Source organism: Oryzias latipes, chromosome 12 (genome assembly GCF_053564925.1).
Source record: "Oryzias latipes strain Hd-rR chromosome 12, Olatipes_Hd-rR_3.1".
NCBI lineage: Eukaryota > Metazoa > Chordata > Actinopteri > Beloniformes > Adrianichthyidae > Oryzias > Oryzias latipes.
The window spans coordinates 32,925,139-32,945,182 of NC_136248.1; the positions used below are offsets into that span (position 1 = coordinate 32,925,139).

At 44.8% G+C, this 20,044-nt stretch overlaps 1 protein-coding gene across 4 annotated transcripts in view; it reads left to right on the plus strand.

Annotated features, from left to right (window-relative positions):
• Positions 1-268: 268 nt before the first annotated feature.
• The window catches only part of apc (APC regulator of WNT signaling pathway), a 31,263-nt gene continuing 11,487 nt past the window's right edge, over positions 269-20,044 (plus strand). For 2 of the 4 annotated variants that reach the window (XM_023960896.2, XM_078956418.1), the window contains exons 1-7: positions 269-480; positions 13,225-13,380; positions 16,137-16,224; positions 16,312-16,504; positions 18,340-18,448; positions 18,600-18,713; positions 18,977-19,039. In XM_023960896.2, coding sequence (XP_023816664.1) covers positions 13,246-13,380; positions 16,137-16,224; positions 16,312-16,504; positions 18,340-18,448; positions 18,600-18,713; positions 18,977-19,039 — 702 coding nt within the window. In that variant the 5' untranslated portion in view covers positions 269-480; positions 13,225-13,245. Of the gene's footprint in view, positions 481-12,167; positions 12,306-13,224; positions 13,381-16,136; positions 16,225-16,311; positions 16,505-18,339; positions 18,449-18,599; positions 18,714-18,976; positions 19,040-20,044 lie in introns of those variants that run through there. The other 2 variants (XM_078956417.1, XM_078956419.1) reach the window with 1 other exon arrangement.

The window sequence follows — 20,044 nt, forward strand, 5'->3', positions numbered from 1 at the left end:
GGCCTGTAGGGGGTGGAGTACCTGTTCAGACCTGTAGGGGGTGGAGTACCTGTTCAGACCTGTAGGGGGTGGAGTACCTGTTTAGGCCTGTAGGGGGTGGAGTACCTGTTCAGACCTGTAGGGGGTGGAGTACCTGTTTAGGCCTGTAGGGGGTGAAGTACCTGTTTAGGCCTGTAGGGGGTGGAGTACCAGTTCAGGCCTGTAGGGGGTGAAGTACCTGTTTAGGCCTTTAGGCGGATGGAGTACCTTTTCAGGCCTGTAGGGGGTGCTGGCTCTCTGATATCTAACAAGGCTCCCCTTTTTTACGGAAACAAGATGGCGGAACGCAGCAGCTCCACATCAAGAAGGCCGTATTAGAACTTTGGTGAAGTGTTTTTTCCTCCCCGTCCGGACTGGACTGCCAGCAGCCTCGTGATTTATGACGCGGAGTTTGTGGACCGGCCGGGTTTCGGATGATGTCTCCGTGAAGGCCTCGGGAAGGTAAGGGCTTTTAGCGGCTAACTTAGCTCTGGGCTTGTTTTGGTGAGTTCAGACATTTGACCGGACCGACAGCGCTTCGGTGAAGAACCAAACCGCGGAGACCAACCGGCCGGTTTTGGCGTAATTTAGTTAAACCTACAGCGGATGAGGAACCCGTTTCCCGGCAAAACGAAGCTTGAATAGCGGAGTTGACCAGCTTTTTCAGCCGGACTAGAACCGAACTACGGTCCGAGTAAGACCCAGAACCTCGGAGTGTTAGGCAGGGGTTGTTCTTCAGTCCTGGAGAACAGAGCGTGGAACACTTTTAGTGCAAGTAATCCCTTGCAGTAACTTTGTCAGAATTGTTGCAGCAGTTTTATCTTATGACCAAGTTTTATTTCTGTAGAGACGTTTACGTGCAGGAAGACTGGAGAGCCAGAGTACTAAGTTACTTCATCCAGTACTAACTTATTCCATCTAGAGTACTAATTTTTTCCATCCAGAGTACTAAATTACTTCATCCAGAGTACTAACTTATTCCATCAAGGGTACTAAGTTACTTCATCCAGAGTACTAACTTATTCCATCCAGAGTACTAACTTATTCCATCCAGAGTACTAACTTATTCCATCCAGAGTACTAAATTACTTCATCCAGAGTACTAAATTACTTCATCCAGAGTACTAAATTACTTCATCCAGAGTACTAACTTATTCCATCCAGAGTACTGAGTTACTTCATCCAGAGTACTAAGTTACTTCATCCAGAGTACTGAGTTATTTCATCCAGAGTACTAACTTATTCCATCAAGGGTACTAAGTTACTTCATCCAGAGTACTAACTTATTCCATCCAGAGTACTAACTTATTCCATCCAGAGTACTAACTTATTCCATCCAGAGTACTAAATTACTTCATCCAGAGTACTAAATTACTTCATCCAGAGTACTAAATTACTTCATCCAGAGTACTAAATTACTTCATCCAGAGTACTAACTTATTCCATCCAGAGTACTGAGTTACTTCATCCAGAGTACTAAGTTACTTCATCCAGAGTACTGAGTTACTTCATCCAGAGTACTGAGTTATTTCATCCAGAGTACTAAATTACTTCATCCAGAGTACTAAATTACTTCATCCAGAGTACTAAGTTACTTCATCCAGAGTACTGAGTTACTTCATCCAGAGTACTAAGTTACTTCATCCAGAGTACTGAGTTACTTCATCCAGAGTACTGAGTTATTTCATCCAGAGTACTAAATTACTTCATCCAGAGTACTGAGTTACTTCATCCAGAGTACTAAGTTACTTCATCCAGAGTACTGAGTTACTTCATCCAGAGTACTGAGTTATTTCATCCAGAGTACTAAATTACTTCATCCAGAGTACTAAGTTACTTCATCCAGAGTACTGAGTTACTTCATCCAGAGTACTAAGTTACTTCATCCAGAGTACTGAGTTATTTCATCCAGAGTACTAAGTTACTTCATCCAGAGTACTAAATAACTTCATCCAGAGTACTAAATTACTTCATCCAGAGTACTAAGTTACTTCATCCAGAGTACTAAGTTACTTCATCCAGAGTACTAAGTTATTCCATCAAGAGTACTAAGTTACTTCATCCAGAGACTAAGTGACTTCATCCAGAGGTCCAGTTCTTTGGGTTTTCTAGTTCTTTGGGTTTTGTGTTCTTTGGGTTTTGTGTTCTTTGGGTTTTGTGTTTGTCCAATGCACATGTGTCAAAGTCCAGACCAGCTGAGTTATAATCTCAGGCCTGCTAGATCACTTTAAATGGGATAAACGGGCCGGCAGTATCTGGCACTGGCAACATATCTGAGCAATGTTACATCAAGGTGCCTGAAAGATGAGTTAGCATGACGTCTGACCTCATTTTTGGACCACACAACGTCCATCTCACTGATGTGAAGGTGGACATAAACACAACATGATTAACTATGTATACATTGTAGACGTGTACTACATGTCTTTATTGTCCATATAATATCCATGTTAGGTTTATCTGTGGTTTCTTTGGTGTTTGTATCTGACATAAAGCTGCAGACGCTGATGCAGGCGGTAAACCAGTGGCGTTTGTTTATGAATGTATAGTAGGGCTGCACGATATGAGGAAAACTTGCGATATGCGATATTAGTGATCAATATTGCGATAACGATAAATTTGCGGTAAATAAACAAATAGAAAAATAAACAAAAAAAATCATTCCCATTTCATTGCAACAGTTTAAAAATTATACTCCAAATGACCCTCGTCGACACGGGGGACAAACATCTAACATAATAGGCCTCCATCTGATTGGTCAAAGCATAAAGGGATTTATTTGATTCGTTAAATGCTTCAAGCTGCTAGAGGATTGTTTTAATACATTTTGGGTTTGCGATTTATTGCGATATTCGCAATCTTTTGCGATATGCATATTGCAGAGCTGGATATTGCGATAACGATAAATTTGCGGTATATTGTGCAGGCCTAATGTATAGACGTTTTTAGGATTTTTACTGTTGATGCTGCGCAAAATTAGGAAAACCCAAGTTTTTTTTAGCTTAATCTGAAGTGATCAATTTATGTGTTATTAACACCTAAAACGGTTTTCCCAATAACAGGTTTAAAAAAAATCAACACAAACCAAGCAGAAATGAACAGACATGTCTAGAATGTCTGATTGGTCCGCCATTATCATCCTATCCTATCTGATAGGATATAAATATAGATGTAGTTTATCATAGAACAGAGGAAAGCCGTTGTGGTGGATGTGGCAGTGCCAAGCGATGGGAACATCAGGAAGCAGGAACATGAGAAACTGGAGAAATACCAGGGACTCAGAGAAGAACTGGAGAAAGCCTGGAAAGAGAAGGTGACAGTGGTGCCTGTGGTCATTGGAGCACTGGGGGCAGTAACCCCCAAGCTGGAGGAGTGGCTACAACAGATACCTGGAAAGACCTCAGACCTCTCAGTCCAGAAAAGAACAGGAACAGCTAAGATACTGCAGGACCCTCAAGCTCCCAGGCCTCTGGTGGAGGACCCCAGCTTGGAGCAGAAACTCTTTCTTTTGCTGATGATGCAGCCGTGTTACTTTTTTGATGGACGTATAATCTTCATACGCCGTCATTTAAACCTCAGACTCCGTCTTACTGAAGTATAGCTCTCTCTTTTTTCTCTCCACACGTTTCCATGGTAACTCCAGAAATCGTTGATCCATTGAGAATGTCTTTATGTACCTGCTGTGCACGTGCATTAACCCAGGGTTACCAAGTGGAGCGTAATTACATTAACTCATATCCGGTCTTTTGGAACCGACATACCCAGAGTAAACAAGTTCAGGCGGATTTCAGCCAGAGTTCAGGGTTAAAGTCAGGGGAGTTTAAACATGCTTCCTGGAATACCCCCCAGGACTTGAACTGATGCTGTTTATGTTTCTCTGAGGTTCAGGAACTCGGCTGATGCGGATTCTTGTCCCACAGGTTCCCTTCTCTCGCTCAGACTGTGTCAGCATGATGCAGGAATTTATGGACTTCTCCATGTACGAGATGCACAGCTCCTCACTGCTGCAGGTCTTCTGGAGGATGAGCTACTTCATGCAGCGGTCCTCGGACCTGGGCATGCAGAATAACTAGACAAAACACAGTAAAACAGCTAAACTAAACACATTTGGTCAAAAACCCACACTTAAACCCAAATCCGTCCAGACAGGTAAAGGGAATGGTATCCCACAATCCCTTGCGGTGCCGATCTAACAGCAGCACCAAAGTTACACCTACTTAATTGAATTAATTTGAATGAAAGTAAAACAACTGTCTGATAACTACGTGTTATTTTTAAGCTGACTTAACAAAAAAAAGATTTATCTTAACTGAATCAAATAATTAAGTTAGATCAAAGTATAAAGTTTCTCTTTCCAACATCCATATGTGGTCTTATCAGCCTCTCATGGTGGAAAAAGTATTATCTGAGCTTCTTCATCCACTAAATCATCTTCAAATGGACACGCCATGCTGCTTCACCTCTCTGAAAACAAACTAACCTTCAACTAAACCTGCTCCAGACCAGGTTATGTTCAGAGCATGAGTTGCTATGGCAACTTGACCTACCCTGAAACATACCTCCATTTCTGGAACTGAAAGCTGAGGTTATCCACTTCCTTAGCCTCAAACTTACCGTGGGAGCTAGCAGAACCTGATTCCTGGAATACCCCCCTGGTGATCTGCGTATTTCTGTTAACATTTTTTCAGAACATTCACATTACATTCAGTACAGTATGGAAGTTTTTCTGGAGCACAATTAAAAATAAAGGGGGGGGGGGGGGGCCATGACGTCAGTGCTACATGCTCTGCGTGAGCCAAGCATGCCTGATCAGTGCAGCCAGAGTCTTCATGTTTGTGTGAAGGGAAGGGAAGGTTGCTTTGTAACGATTCAGACCTCAGTCTGACCGTTTCTTTGGGAGAACCGAGTCTCTGAGCAGAGGAGTAGCTTTGAGACGGCTTTTGAAGGCGGAAGTGCCGCTTCGGGCCGTCCTTAGAAACCGTGCAATCATGTGAATTTGTGTTTCCAATCATGTCCAGACAAAATAAAGGCTGAAGTTTTTCTCACATATTTACAGCCAAGATGCACATTGTGCCATTATGCCCGCAGTACTGAGTTTAAATGGATCAGAAGCTAAATGTTGTAGACACTCATTAGCCTGGTCTTAAACCCTTCTCCTGAATCTTATGATATATATATATATATATATTTATTTTCATCAAGACAATAATAATAAATCTGATTTTCAATTTTCCCTCTCTGGTTAACGCGGGACAGCAAACTTTCAGACTCGGTCAGACTGAGAGAGATGGAAAACTGCAGCCTGCAGCGGCCGTCATGCCTGAAGTGCATTTGCAGGGCTCGACATAGCCATTTGTCCGCTGGCCCGGTCCTGTTTTTCGAGCAGTGCGGACCACAAGACTTTATTTTTTACTTGTCCGCTCGGGCCACTAAAATATCTAACAATTAATACATTTTTCACCTTTTACAATAAAGTATATTTTGCGAAAACGTGTAGATTTACCTCGTCTTTATAATTTACTTTTTCTGCTAGTCCTGTGTTCAGACTTCAAGGGTTTCTATGGGAAACCTTTTATCACTCTTCTCCTCCTCTCCCGCCTGCGCGCGCGGCTGTCACTGCCGAGCACCACGCGGCACGCGCTCACTCAATTTTTTTCCCAAACTTTATTGAATGTAACAATTCAATACTAAACAATGTTAAACAGCAACAACGAAGGAACAAGCCAGTGGGTTATTATTACATTTTAGGCAGATATATTTAAACTGACACACATATCAGCGCGCCCCCTGGTGGTTTTTCACCGCGATGATCATAAATCCAACACCGTCACTGAAGAGAGACTGAAGCATGTCAGAGATGTGGAAGACATGGCAGGAATAGATAGGAATATGTTAGTAGTTATTAATTAGTAGTATGGACAGCAAGATATTTAATGAATGCATTGAAGATGAAACTGTATCCACTAAGCTTTAAGCTGAATGTCAAAGAATCAAAGGCAACTCCAAATACCTGAATCTCAGACTCAAATGGAGTATAAGGTCAAACTACTTAATTTAGTTTTTCTTTACAACACTGTAAGCAGTAAGTATTTCTAGTTAGCTGAATGATCTCAGTAATTTAATTGTATTTAATTTTTCAATTATTTAATTTAATTAGGTAACTGAAGTAACTAAAAAGTAAATGTAACTTTGCAACAGTAACAAAAAGCAGAACCTTAAGGCAGTCAGAGCAAAAAAGTCAATAAAACTTCTTAACTATTGATTAGGAACAAATGTGAAATAGCAGTGATTAGAAGCAGCATGAAAACTTCTGAACTAGTGTTTCCTACTACACTGCAGCGCTCTCTTCAAAACATCTGAAACAGACTAGAGCAGATTTAAGTTTGATATGCTCTATTTTTAGTCATTGAAAAGTGTATGTAAGTGCTAGATGTCACCAGAATGCACCAAATTGCACCATATTAAAATTTTCCGGGGGGGCATGCCCCCGGACCCCCCTAAAGTTGCAAGCACCTGCGGAGCGGCGGGTCTCGCTGTGCGCGGTGTCGGGCCAGTAACTTTCAAAAACTACTGGCCCTGTGGGCCAGTGCAAATTTCTGGGCTATGTCAACCCCTGATTTGTGTCTGTCCTATAATCCATAAACTATTAGAACAGCTTTTTTCTGTAAGATATACAAACACTGTAAATTTGTTTTAGAAGTATTTCCCCTAACTTCAACTGTACTGTAAATGTGTTAGTATTATGGATGAATATATTAGTAGACGTGCTTTGTGAGTGTATGATGCGTTTTTCCCAACACTGCTTTGCTTTTAGCCAGTTTAGCTCTGACCTGCTTTATTTGTGGTTTCCAGCTTATTCTGTCGTCCAGAATTACTCCAAATCAAATCAAATCAACCTTTATTTATATAGCACTTTTTCAACAACATATGTCACTCAAAGTGCTGTGCATAAAATACAATAAAATTTAAAAACAAGATGACAAGAAAAACCGTGCGACAACCCCCCGCAAAAACACACACACCCACACACATCAAAAAATAAATAAATAAATAAATAAATAAGTGATAAAATGATAGAATGTAGAGACCAGGCTTTGTCCTGAAGTGGGGAAACGATATTTTGGGGACATGTCCACACCAGCGACCCCCCCAACCCGAGTTCACGGAGAACACTACCACAGAACCCCCCAGATCCGATCAAAAGACCCAGGAGATCCCACTGCAGCGTCCCCGCTCCCTGAGAAGGGTCAGTCACCGATGTGGAGGATCCCTCAGAGGAAAACACTGGAGTGTACTAAAATGTAAAAGGAATAAAATTAAAATATATATAAAACATGGACAAAAAAACAAATAATTACATAAACCTTTATAGGCATATGAAATGGTAAGAGCAACTTAAAAATTAATAGAATAAATAAATAAATGTATATACATCTTCTTCTTTCTCTTTCGGCTTTTCCCATCAGGGGTCGCCACAGCGAATCATCCTTTTCCACCTCACTCTATCATGAACATCTTCTACCCTAACGTTAGCCAACTTCATGTCCTCTGTTAAGACATCCATATATCTCCTCTTTGGCCGTCCTCTTGCCCTCCGGCCAGGCAGCTCCATCTCCAACATCCTTCTACCAATATATCCACTATCCCTCCTCTGAACATGTCCAAACCATCTCAGTCTGGCTTCTCTGACTTTGTCGCTAACACAGGCAACATGAGCCGTCCCTCTGATGTACTCGTTCCTTATCCTGTCTAACCTGGTCACTCCTAAGGAGAACCTCAACATCTTCATCTCCGCTACCTCCATCTCAGCCTCTTGTCTCTGTCTCACTGCTACCGTCTCTAACCCATAGAGCAGAGCTGGTCTCACCACTGTCTTGTACACCTTTCCTTTGAGTCTTGCTGGCACTCTTCTGTCACACAACACTCCTGACACTTTCCTCCACCCGCTCCAACCTGCCTGCACTCGCCTCTTCACCTCTTTTCCACAATCCCCATCACACTGAACTGTTGACCCCAAGTACTTAAACTCCTGCACCTTCTTCACCTCAGTCCCCTGTAACCTAACGCTTCTACCTTGATCCCTCTCGTTCAGACACATGTATTCTGTCTTACTACGACTGACCTTCATACCTCTCCTTTCCAGAGCAAACCTCCACCTCTCTAGCTGTTCCTCCACCTGCTCTCTACTCTCACTGCAAATTACAATGTCATCCGCAAACATCATTGTCCAGGGAGATTCCTGTCTTACCTCGTCTGTCAGCCTGTCCATCAGCATAGCAAACAAAAAAGGACTCAAAGCTGATCCTTGGTGTAGTCCCACCTCCACCTTGAACTCCTCTGTCTGACCTACAGCACATCTCACCACCGTCATACTTCTCTCATACATGTCCTGAACTACTCTGACATACTTCTCTGCCACTCCAGACGACCTCATACAGTACCACAGCTCCTCCCTCGGCACCCTGTCATACGCCTTCTCTAAATCTACCAACACACAATGCAGCTCCTTCTGACCTTCTCTGTACTTTTCCATCAACATTCTCAAAGCAAAAATGGCATCAGTGGTGCTCTTACGGGGCATGAAACCATACTGCTGCTCACAGATCTCCACCTTCTTCCTAAGCCTGGCTTCCACTACTCTTTCCCACAGCTTCATTGTGTGGCTCATCAACTTTATTCCTCTATAGTTGCTGCAGTTCTGCGTGTCACCCTTGTTCTTAAAGATCGGAACCAGAACGCTTCTCCTCCATTCCTCAGGCATCTTCTCACTCTCTAAAATCCTATTGAACAACCTTGTTAGAAATTCCACTGCTGTCTCTCCTAAGCACTTCCATACCTCCACAGGAACGTCATCAGGACCAACGGCCTTTCCGCTCTTCATCCTTTTCAGAGCCTTCCTAACCTCATCCTTTCCAATCTCTGCTACTTCCTGCTCCACAACAACCACATCTTCCTCCCTTCTTTCCCTGTCATTTTCCACGTTCATCAGCTCCTCAAAATACTCCTTCCATCTTTTCTGTACACTCTCTTGGGTTGTTAGCACCTTTCCATCTCTGTCCTTAATCACCCTTATCTGTTGCACGTCCTTCCCATCTCTGTCTCTCTGTCTGGCTAGCCTGTACAAGTCCTTCTCTCCTTCCTTTGTGTCTAACCTGTCATAAAGCTCATCGTAAGCTTTCTGTTTGGCCTTTGCCACCTCTCTCTTCACTCTACGCTGCGCTTCCTTGTACTCCTGTCTACCTTCCTCAGTCCTTTCTACATCCCACTTCCTTTTAGCCAACCTCTTCCTCTGGACGCAGTCCTGTACTTCCTCATTCCACCACCAAGTCTCTTTACCGTCTTTCCTCTTTCCAGATGACACACCTAGCACCTTCCTACCTGTTTCCCTGATAATCTCTGCTGTAGTTTCCCAGTCCTCTGGAAGCTCATCCTGACCACCCAGGACCTGCCTCAACTTCTGCCTAAATTCCTCACAAGTTTCTTCATTCTGTAGCTTCCACCACTTGGTCTTCTTTTCTGTTTTCCCTCTCTTCTTCTTCCTGACCTCCAGAGTCATCTTACACACCACCATGCGGTGCTGTCTGGCTACACTCTCTCCTACCACCACTTTGCAGTCATTAACCTCTCTCAAATGACCTCGTCTACATAGGATGTAGTCCACCTGGGTACTCCTACCTCCACTTCTGTATGTCACTCTATGTTCCTCTCTCTTCTGGAAGTAAGTGTTGACTACAGCCATTTCCATCCTCTTCGCAAAGTCCACCACCATCTGTCCCTCCAGATTCCTTTCCTTCACACCAAACCTGCCCATCACCTCCTCATCACCTCTGTTGCCCTCACCAACATGCCCATTAAAGTCTGCTCCAATAACAACTCTCTCTCCTCTGGGGATACTCTCTATGACCTCATCCAACTCACTCCAGAATCTCTCCTTCACTTCTAACTCACAGCCAACCTGTGGCGCATACCCACTGACTACATTCACCATCACCCCTTCAATTTCTAACTTTAGGCTCATCATCCTGTCTGAGACTCTTTTCACCTCTAGAACACTGTTTACAAACTCCCCCTTCAGAATCACACCTACCCCGTTTCTCTTCCTATCAACACCATGATAGAACAGTTTGTATCCTCCTCCAATACTACGTGCCTTGCTGCCCTTCCACCTTGTCTCCTGCACACACAGTACATCTACCTTCCTTCTCTCCATCATGTCTGCCAGCTCTCTGCCTTTCCCTGTCATTGTGCCAACGTTAAGAGTCCCTATTCTCAAACCTATGTTCCTGCCTTTTCCCTTCTCTCTCTGGCAACGGACCCTTCTGCCTCCCCTCTTTCTTCCACCAACAGTAGTCAAATTTCCACCGACACCCTGTAGGTTAACAGCATCGGTGGCGGTCGTTGTTAACCCGGGCCTCGACCGATCCGGTATGTCTAAAGTGTTGTGGATGATTCGCATGGTTATTTTGGCAATTTTTACGCCGGATGCCCTTCCTGACGCAACCCTCTCTATTTATCCGGGCTTGGGACCGGCACAGAAGTTACTGGCTTGCAACCCCTGTGGCTAGATTGTATATACATACACATATAAAACTAGTTAAAAGAAAACAATAAATAAATAAAAAATCCTAAAATTCAACTAAAAGCTAAATTAAAAAGGTAGGTCTTAAGCCTTCCTTTAAAAACATGAACATTCTCTGCGGCCCTGAGGCTCTCTGGGAGGCTGTTCCACAGGCGAGGTCCGTAAAAACTGAATGAGGCCTCGCCGAATGTTTTACTTCTAACTTTTGGAGTAATCAAAAGGGCTGAATCAGAGGACCTCAGGGTCCGCGAGGGCTCATACTTTAAAATCATGTCAGATAAATATGAAGGCCCGAGACCATAAAAACATTTATAAACCAATAAAAGAACTTTAAAATCAATCAATCTTAAAACCGGTGTAATGTGATCCCGCCCCCTGGTCCTCGTTAGAACGTGTGCCGCTGAATTTTGCAGCAGTTGAAGATTTGCTATTCTTGTTCTGGGAAGACCAGAGAGAGCAGGGCATTACAGTAATCTAATCTGCTGGTAATAAAAGCATGCATTAGCACCTCTGGACTGGCAAGAGAGAGAAATGGCTATATTTTTTAGATGATAAAATCCTGTTTTTGTGATATTTTTAATTTGTGGGATAAAATTCATCGCAGTCAAAAATGACACCCAGGTTTCTCACACACTAAGTTTTGTAATTCTTTAGTTTAGATAAAACTCTCTCTCTCTTGTCCTCAGAACCGATCACTAAAACCTCTGTTTTGTCCTGGTTTACTCCAAGGAACTTTATTATAGTTACTCTTTCCAAAACACGATTATCAATAGCAGCTTTTATTTCTAAATCTGCAGGAATGTGGTGATTTCCAAAAATCATGAATTTAGTTTTGTTAACACTGAGTGGGAGTTTATTTTTGTCCAACCATTGTTTCAGTTTCCCTAATTCTGTATTTACTATTTGTACTACTTCACTGAGATTCTCCCCTGTACAGACTACACTTGTGTCGTCGGCATATAGCGGCTGAGTAGCTCGGTTGGTAAGGTGAGAAGCTACCATGCAGATATCCAGGGTTCGATTCCCGGAGGGGAAGAAACAATGGTACTGGGGGCAATTACCATATCAATGGCGAGCAGTTAACATCACTCAGTGAGGGTCCTTAGGCAAGACCCTTGATGCTACCGCCTCCCGAGCGCAGTTCAGTTGCAGCTCACTGCTCCCCCAGGGGGATGGGATGCAGAGAAGAATTTCCCCATTGAGGGATAAATAAAGTATCTGAAAAAAAATAAAAGTTTTTTTGTGTGTGTCATTAATGTATAGGATGAACAGTGCTGGGGCGAACAATGACCCTCGTGGTTCTCCACAATCTTTACAATCTTCCAGTTGGACAAACTGCTGCCGGTTTTTAATGTGACTGGATCAAGTTTGAGCCCCTGCTTTGATGGTATCAGTTTATTAGTGTTGGTGTGTGTTGTCTGTGCATGTGTGTGAATCTGTTTGAGCATTTGTGTTTGTATTTGCCTTGGTTGTGTTTATGGTTTGTGTTAGTCTTTGTGTGTGTGTGTGCACATGCCAGTCTGTCTGGTAACTTAATAACCCGGTCATCTGGTCATCTCTGCAGTGCTGCTGCAAAGCACTCTGGGAGCAGAGGCATCTCCCTCCCCTCCCCCCCACCTTTGTGTCTCGTTCTTGATTGGCTGTTGGTTGCTCAGCTGACTCCTCAGTCAGAGACAGAAAGGAGGCTGATGGAGGAGACAGCCATGGGGTGAGCTGCCATTTTCTCTTTCTTTATCCCGTTCTCCATCCTTCATTTGTTCCTCGGTGCTACCGGGGGGGCGGATGGGTGGGGGGGCCGTGTTCTCATTGTCCATTGAAGACTGCCTATGGTTTGGGCTGAATGGAGTCCTTTTTGTTCCGGCGGCAGACGTGGATGGAGGGATGGAGGGAAGGGCGGGTGATGGAAGGAGGGAAGGACTGGTGGATCGTGGGGGGAGGGGGATCAGATGATGGAGGGGATGAGGGAAAATGGCTGACTGCTGCTGGAGGACATTCTTCCTGCGTTTATTGATCAGCTGTGACATCAGCTGAATCATTTGATCACTGGGACCAATCAATGATGTGCTGTCCAGAAGTACTACAGCAGTACTATAGAAGTCCTGTAGCAGTACTACAACGCTTGTGCAGTAGTAAGCAGAAACACATGACTACTACTAATAGTTCTTCCAACAGTAGCACTTAATCAGTGCTACATCAATATAACAGAATTACTACTGCAGGACCATAGCAATACTTCACAAGTATTATAGGAAGTATACCATCACAATAGCAGTATTATAGCAATAAAATACAAGTTCTACAGTAATGCTACATCAGTACTACAGGAGTTGAACAACATCACTGTAACAGTACTGTTACAATTCTACGGTACCATTACTTTAGCATTTTAGCAGTACTACAGTGAAATTATGACAGTACAACAGAATACTATGATAGTATAGTACTACGTCAGTATTATTTCACCACAATAGCAGCACTACAGTGTTACTAAATCATTGTGATGGTGGTACTTCAGCAGTACTAAAGCAGTATCACATCATTACTCTAGTGATACTGCAACAGTACTCCAGCAGTACTCCAGCAGTACTAAGCCAGTTCTACAGTGTCCCATGCTGGATCTTTTCCAGGTCAGATGTCCAGCGTGCGGCATGGCGGCAGTGTCATACGACCAGCTGCTGAGGCAGGTGGAGGTGCTGAAGATGGAGAACTCCACCCTGAGGCAGGAGCTGCAGGACAACTCCAACCACCTGACCAAGTTGGAGACGGAGGCCTTCAACATGAAGGTGAGCTCGGCGGGCTGTGTACCGTGAGAGTCTCATGGAAGGTTCTTGGAAATGAAATAACTTCTTGGCGGTCTTGTGAAATCACAGTAAGCCAACCGTTAATCTTCAACGGTCGTCCACAGAGCGGCTTGTTCCCAGAGTACAGCTGCTCCAGGTGATGTGGTCCAGACGGGTGTGAGGCTCATCTAGAAAGCCCCTTTTATTGTTTGTGCATATCTACGCTTTTTGCTAGTGAGAACTGAGTAATGCCAGCACAAACACTATAATGTAGTAACAGAGCAGAGCTCCTGCAGTGAGTTCAGGTGTGGGTGGATCATGATCAGGACAGAAGGTGTTAAAGTCCCACTCTGATCATCGTTGGTTTTCTGGGACACAGTTTCTGCAGGGTGGCAGGAGTTCATAAGAAATTCATCTCTAATTGACACAATTGTAGGGGGCCCCGACTGGTCAACTGCCTTGGTCCCATCCGTGCCAAACCAGAGCTCTTGTTGGGGCGGCGTTTGGGGCCGGGAGCCTGGGGGTGCCCCTGGGACTGGCTCTTAATTGGCTCCTCTCTCTTTTTGTGGGGTAGGGGGCTTGTCGGGTGTAGTTGTTTTTAACTGCACTTTAGACATGTAGGGCAGGTGGAGGGGGGCTTGGACATTGGGGCGGCCGTGGTGCAGCGGTAGGGCGGTCGACCCATGATCATAAGATTGCAGGTTCGATTCCCGCCTTGCACACCCATGAGTCGAAGTGTCCTTGGGCAAGACACTGAACCCCACCTTGCCTCTGGTGGTAGGCAGGCGCCTGTGTTTGGCAGCGGAGCCGCCATCAGTGTGTGAATGTGTGAGTGAATGTGTGTGTGACTGTAAAGCGCTTTGTCCTTGTAGGAAGAAAGGCGCTATACAAGTATACGCCATTTACCATTTACCACTCCCAGCAAACAAGAGATGTCATCACAGTACCCTAGCTGCAAATTTGAACAACACCTTACACACATTACATTACATTACACACATTCCTCAATATACACAGCAACTCACACCCGCATGTTACACGAGGAAGGTGGGGCCTCTGACCTTCTGTCAACTACCCAGCCGTGGTGGAGGGAACCGGGCTCTTGGCGCGGTGGCTGTGTCCCCTGAGTGCTGGCTTCCTGGATCTGGTGGCCCTCTCTCCATCCAGGGAGAGGGAGCCCTGAGTCATCTGGCTAGAGGGGGCTCAGGGGACCCCCTTCTCTTGGGCGTCCTCCTCTTTGGGGAGGTGGAGTGTTGGGGCAGGTTTCCCTTGGGGGGGGTCCTGGTTCGTGCCTGCGGTTGGGGTCGATGGGATGGTCAAAACTCCTGGGTAGTGGAAGGCTGCTCGTCTGGGGCTACGGCAGCTCTTCATTGGGTTGGGGCCCTTTGCTGGGCCCTCCGGCGCAATGAGAGGGCCGTTCTCTAGCTGGGCTGGAGCTTGCATTCTCTTTGCTTCTGTGCCCCCCTGGTTTCTGTTTGTTGATTCCCCCTGTGCCCCCATCTCTAATGTCCCACGCTTTCCTCCTCTCTTTTTTTTGTCTGGTCCAACAAGAACTGTATCCAAACATAATTAATATAAATAAAGTTCAGCCTCAAATCCAAAAGGGGTTTATTCTAAAATACACCTGGTGTGTCAGAAGATTCAGAACCCCTGTTGTAACAGTAACATCTGTCCAACTCAAGAGGCCTTCAGCTCTCATCTGTTTGCTCAGTTGCTGGACAGGACAAGTTAAAAAAAAATCACTTCTACGGTGTGAGTGGGATCATTGTTGTGGAGTAAGCCTCCCCCCACTTTCCAGCGTCCCTTTGTTTACATGCCCTCCCACTAGCTTACAGCCCCTCACACCCCCAACCTAACATTAGCGGTGCTACAAAACAGCAGCAGTAACAGATCTATCCAGCCAAACAGTTCTGATCCAGATTCCAGCAGCCAAAGATGATGTTGGTCTTTACAGCTGGTAGAGACCAGGAAGCAGACAAGAATCCAGTCCCATTTGTTAATCAGACAATTGAGTTAAGAAAGCAGATAAAACTCAAAAACACTGGAACATCAGTGCCAAACCAAGATACATGTATTTCAGTGACAGCAGCAACAACATACATTCATGAGTAAGACCAAGAACAGAACAAAGGTCTTCAGTGATGAAGGTCCAGTTCATCCTCCAATGGCCACCAGCGGTCTGAGCCCACAGCAACATGGAAGAAGGGGAACTTAAAAGTGAATAATTAAACCTCTGCAACAGCAACAGCGTGTTTCTGTCTCAGACCAGAGCTGTGGTTTTCCACCAATCATGTGCCGTCCTGCAGAATGAGCTCCTTGTTTCTGCTGGCTGTGACGCATCTGTGTGAGCCAGGATCTTTGGGCGGCTGCAGAGGAAGCCCGTTAGGGAACTCTCGTCTCAATGGCTTTCTCTTGTTTCTCTGTTGTGTTGCAGTTGTGAAGGTCTTTGGGCGTTCTTGATTTGTGGTGCTGCTGTAGTGGTCCGGGTGGTGTGGGGTTATTTTTGTACTGTCAGCCTCTTTTGTGTTCTTCGTCATAGCTCCATCTTTCCCGAAACGCTGGCTTTCTGTTCCTGTTTCCTGTTTCCTGTTTCCTGTTTTCCATTTTGGAGCTCTGTTTTTGTGTTTGGTGTGCATTATGTTTGAGCGCTGCAGACTGATCGTGGTGAGATTTCGTAGACACATTCTCCATAGTTTTGGAGGAGTCTTTGCGGTCCCGTGAGGTGCTGAATTGTAACGCTGGCCTCTGAACTTTAACAGGAAGTCCTGAAGCAGCTGCAGGGTACCATTGAAGAGGAGTCTGGGGAGGCGACTGGTTCTCAGGTGGAGCTGATAGAAAGACTGAAAGGTGAGCTGAACTGTCGCCATCGGGGGTAGCAGACGTTTACGTAGATGCCTCTAAATACTCTGTTTTTCTGCTCTTTCTGTTCCACAGGGATGAGCCTGGACTCAGCTGGCTTTAAGTCATGGTCCCGGCCTCCTCTCCCCATGCCGGCCACCTCTGGAGCTACAACAGGAAATGCCGGAGCTCCAGGTCCTTCCCTGGCTTCTGTCTTTACCAGAAGAGGACTGCCTTCAGTGGGCAGAGACAACCACGACCGCTGCCTTGAGGAGTTGGAGAAGGAAAGGTACTGACACCAGCAACAGTACTGCACTTTGACAGAAGACAGATCATATCTGCTCTGACAAGTAGAACTGTAAATTAGCTGAAATGCAGCTGGATTACAGTAGCACTAAAACCCCAACAGTAGTACAGCTGAACTTCAGTTAAACTACCAATGAACATGCAGATGTACTACAACTTACCTCCAGCAGTACTACTACTGAACTCCAGCTTTACTAACGTTAATCTCTAACCATACTAAGTAAAAAACCTATTGTATACACTCCATTGTACGGCCACTGTACCCCTGCTATCTAACTGGCAGTGACATACAGCTTCTCGATGATTCATCGCAATAGCAGACATGTCCACAGGAGTCGTCTGCTATTTGGAAAAGGCGCGATGATGGACGAAGGTGACTTATTTAAACAGAACAGGCAGAATGCTACCAGAGGGCTGTGTACAAAATGTAGAGGATATATAATTGTTTAATAGTGGAAAGTTTTCATGACATTGTTAATGAGTTCCACAGAGTTTTTGTCAAATATAAGCCACGTTTAGGTAAAAACAAACAAAAGCTTGTGTTTTAAGTAAAGAATTCCCCATTGGCTACAACAATGACAGCTTAATGTTTCCTTACAGAGTTTGTAGAACTGCCATGTCATTGATTTAAATAAAACTGACTAGACTTACTCGTTGCTTGATTAGGCACACCTGTCCAACTGCTCGTTAAAGCAAATTATTAATTAACCAATCACATGCCAGCAACTCGATGCATTTATGCATGTGGACATTGTCCAGACAATCTGCTGCAGTTCAAACCGCGCATCAGAACGGGTAAGAAAGGTGATTGAAGTGACTTTGAACCATGGTTGTTGGTGCCAGGCCGGCTGGTCTGAAGATTTCAGAAACTGCTGATCATTTGGGATTTTCACCCACAGCCATTTCTAGGGTTTACAGAGGATGGTCCAAAAAAGAGAAAATATCCAGTGAGCAGCAGTTCTGTGGGCAGAAATGCCTTTTTGATGCCAGAGGAGAATGGCCAGACTGGTTCCAGCTGATAGAAAGACAACAGGAACTCAAAGAATCACTGGTTCCAACCGAGGTCGGCAGAAGAGCATCTCTGAACAACACGTCCAACCTGGAGGCAGATGGACTACAGCAGCAGAAGAAAACACCGGGTACCACTGCTGTCAGCTAAGAACAGGAAACTGAGGTTACAATTCACTCAGACTCGCCAAAACTGGACCATAGAAGATGGAAAAACGGTGTGACTATGACTGTGGAGTAAATAAATGGGTTGGAATACCCCATCATAGTCCATCAGTTACTATCATTGAGTCCATCGTCTGAATCAAGTCCGGCTGGAATGCTACAGTAAAATTTGTTCTTGGACCTGAACCCAATCCAGATGGTTTGGGGTGAGCTGGACCGCAGAGTGAAGGCAAAAGGGCCAACAAGCGCTAAGCATTCTGGGAACTCCTTCAAGACTGTTGGAAGACCATTTCAGGTGACGACCTCTGGAGGCTCATCCAGAGAATGCCAAGAGTGTGCAAAGCAGTAATCAAAGCTAAAGGTGGCTACTATGAAGAACCTACAATATGACATATTCTCAGTTGTTTCACACTTTGTTGTTATGTATATAATTCCATGTGTGTTTATTCAAAGTTTTGATGCCTTCAGTGTGAATCTACAATTTTCATAGTCATGAAAATAAAGAAAACTCTTTGATTGAGAAGGTGTGTGCAGGCCTTTGGTCTGTACTGTACCTCTGACAGCGCTGAAGCTTGGGGCTGTTTTTGTTTGTATTACAGTAGAAAAACTGCAAACTGATTGGCTGCTGCTGCTGCTGTTGAACAGGGCTCTTCTTTTGGCTGAGCTGGAGAAGGAGGAGAAGGAGAAGGGCTGGTATTATGCTCAGCTGCAGAATCTCACCAAACGAATCGACAGTCTGCCGCTAACAGAAAACGTAAGTCTGCTAACCCTGGACAGAATCTAAAGGTTCTTCCTAAACTGGAACTGTAAAACACAATGATCTGCACAGAGAAACCCTATTCCAGAAGTGAGTGCAAATGCATGCTGGGTAATGCATTTTCTAATGACAGAGGTGTTTGTTCCAGTTCACTCTGCAGACGGACATGAGCCGACGACAACTGGAGTTTGAGGCCCGGCAAATCCGATCAGCCATGGAGGAACAGCTGGGCTCCTGTCAGGAGATGGAAAGGAGAGCTCAGGTAAAAGGAGCTCACCTGTCCTCTGTCACATCACCTTTGCTTGATCAGTCAAGGCTGTGTAGGTGAACAATTTGGAGTCTGACCCTCCACATCATGCTTTATGGGCTTTACTGGGGTTTGCTGTAGGTACAGGCAGACCTTTAGGATGAGAGGCGCCTTTTGTTTAGAGCTCCGCCCTCAAGAAGGACCTGATGTCTGCAGGGTTCAGACTGGCAGGAAGTGTTTGCTCAATAGCAGGTGCTCACTCACTTGTGTGTTTTTAGGCTCGTGTTTCACGCATTCAGCAGATAGAAAAGGACATCTTGAGGCTGGGGGCACACCTACAGGTAACCTCATCTGTAAAAAAAACACCCGTGTTAACACTCGCACCTGTCCAAGCACCTGTGCCTGTGTTAATTTTCTACATTTGTCTGTGTTAAAGTCCCACTCCAAAGCTTTCCCAGCGGTCTTTTAGTTATTATTATGCTGTTTTTAGCCAAATTTAAAAACCTGAGTCGCTTCCCAGGACATGCAGGGGGGCAAAAAGTATTCAACCACCCACCAACTGTTCAAGTTCTCGCACTTCAAAAGATGAGAGAGGCCTGTAATTTCCATCATAGGTAAACCTCAACTATGAGACAAAATGAGAAAATAAGATCCAGATAATCATTGTCTGATTTTTAAAGAATTTATTTGTAAATTATGGTGGAAAATAAACGTTTGTTCATCTACAGAAAAGAAAGATTTCTGTCTCTCACAGACCTGTAACTTCTTCTGTAGAGGATCCTCTGTCCTCCACCTGTTACCCGTATTAATGTCACCTGTTTGAACTGGTTATCTATAAAGACAGCTGTCCACAACCTCACACTGTCACACTCTAAACTCCACTATGGCCAAGACCAAAGAGCTGTCTAAGGATACCAGAAACCAGACTGTTGACCTGCACCAGGCTGGGAGACTGAATCTGCTACAGGTAAGCAGCTTGGAGTGAAGAAATCACCTGTGGGGGCAATTATTAGGAAATAGAAGACCTACAAGACCACTGATAATCTCTCTCCATCTGGGGATCTCACCTCGTGGGGTCAGAATGATCACAAGAACGGTGTGCAAACATCCCAGAACCCCACGGGGGACCTAGTGAATGGCCTGCAGAGAGCTGGGACCAAAATAACAAAGATACCATCAGTAACACACTTCACCACCAGGGACTCAAACCCTGCAGGGCCAGACGTGTCCCCCTGCTAAAGCCGGTCCATGTGCAGGCCTGTCTACAGTCTACTAGAGAGCATTTGGATGATCCAGAAGAGGATTGGGAGAATGTCCTATGGTCAGATGAAACCACAATAGAACCT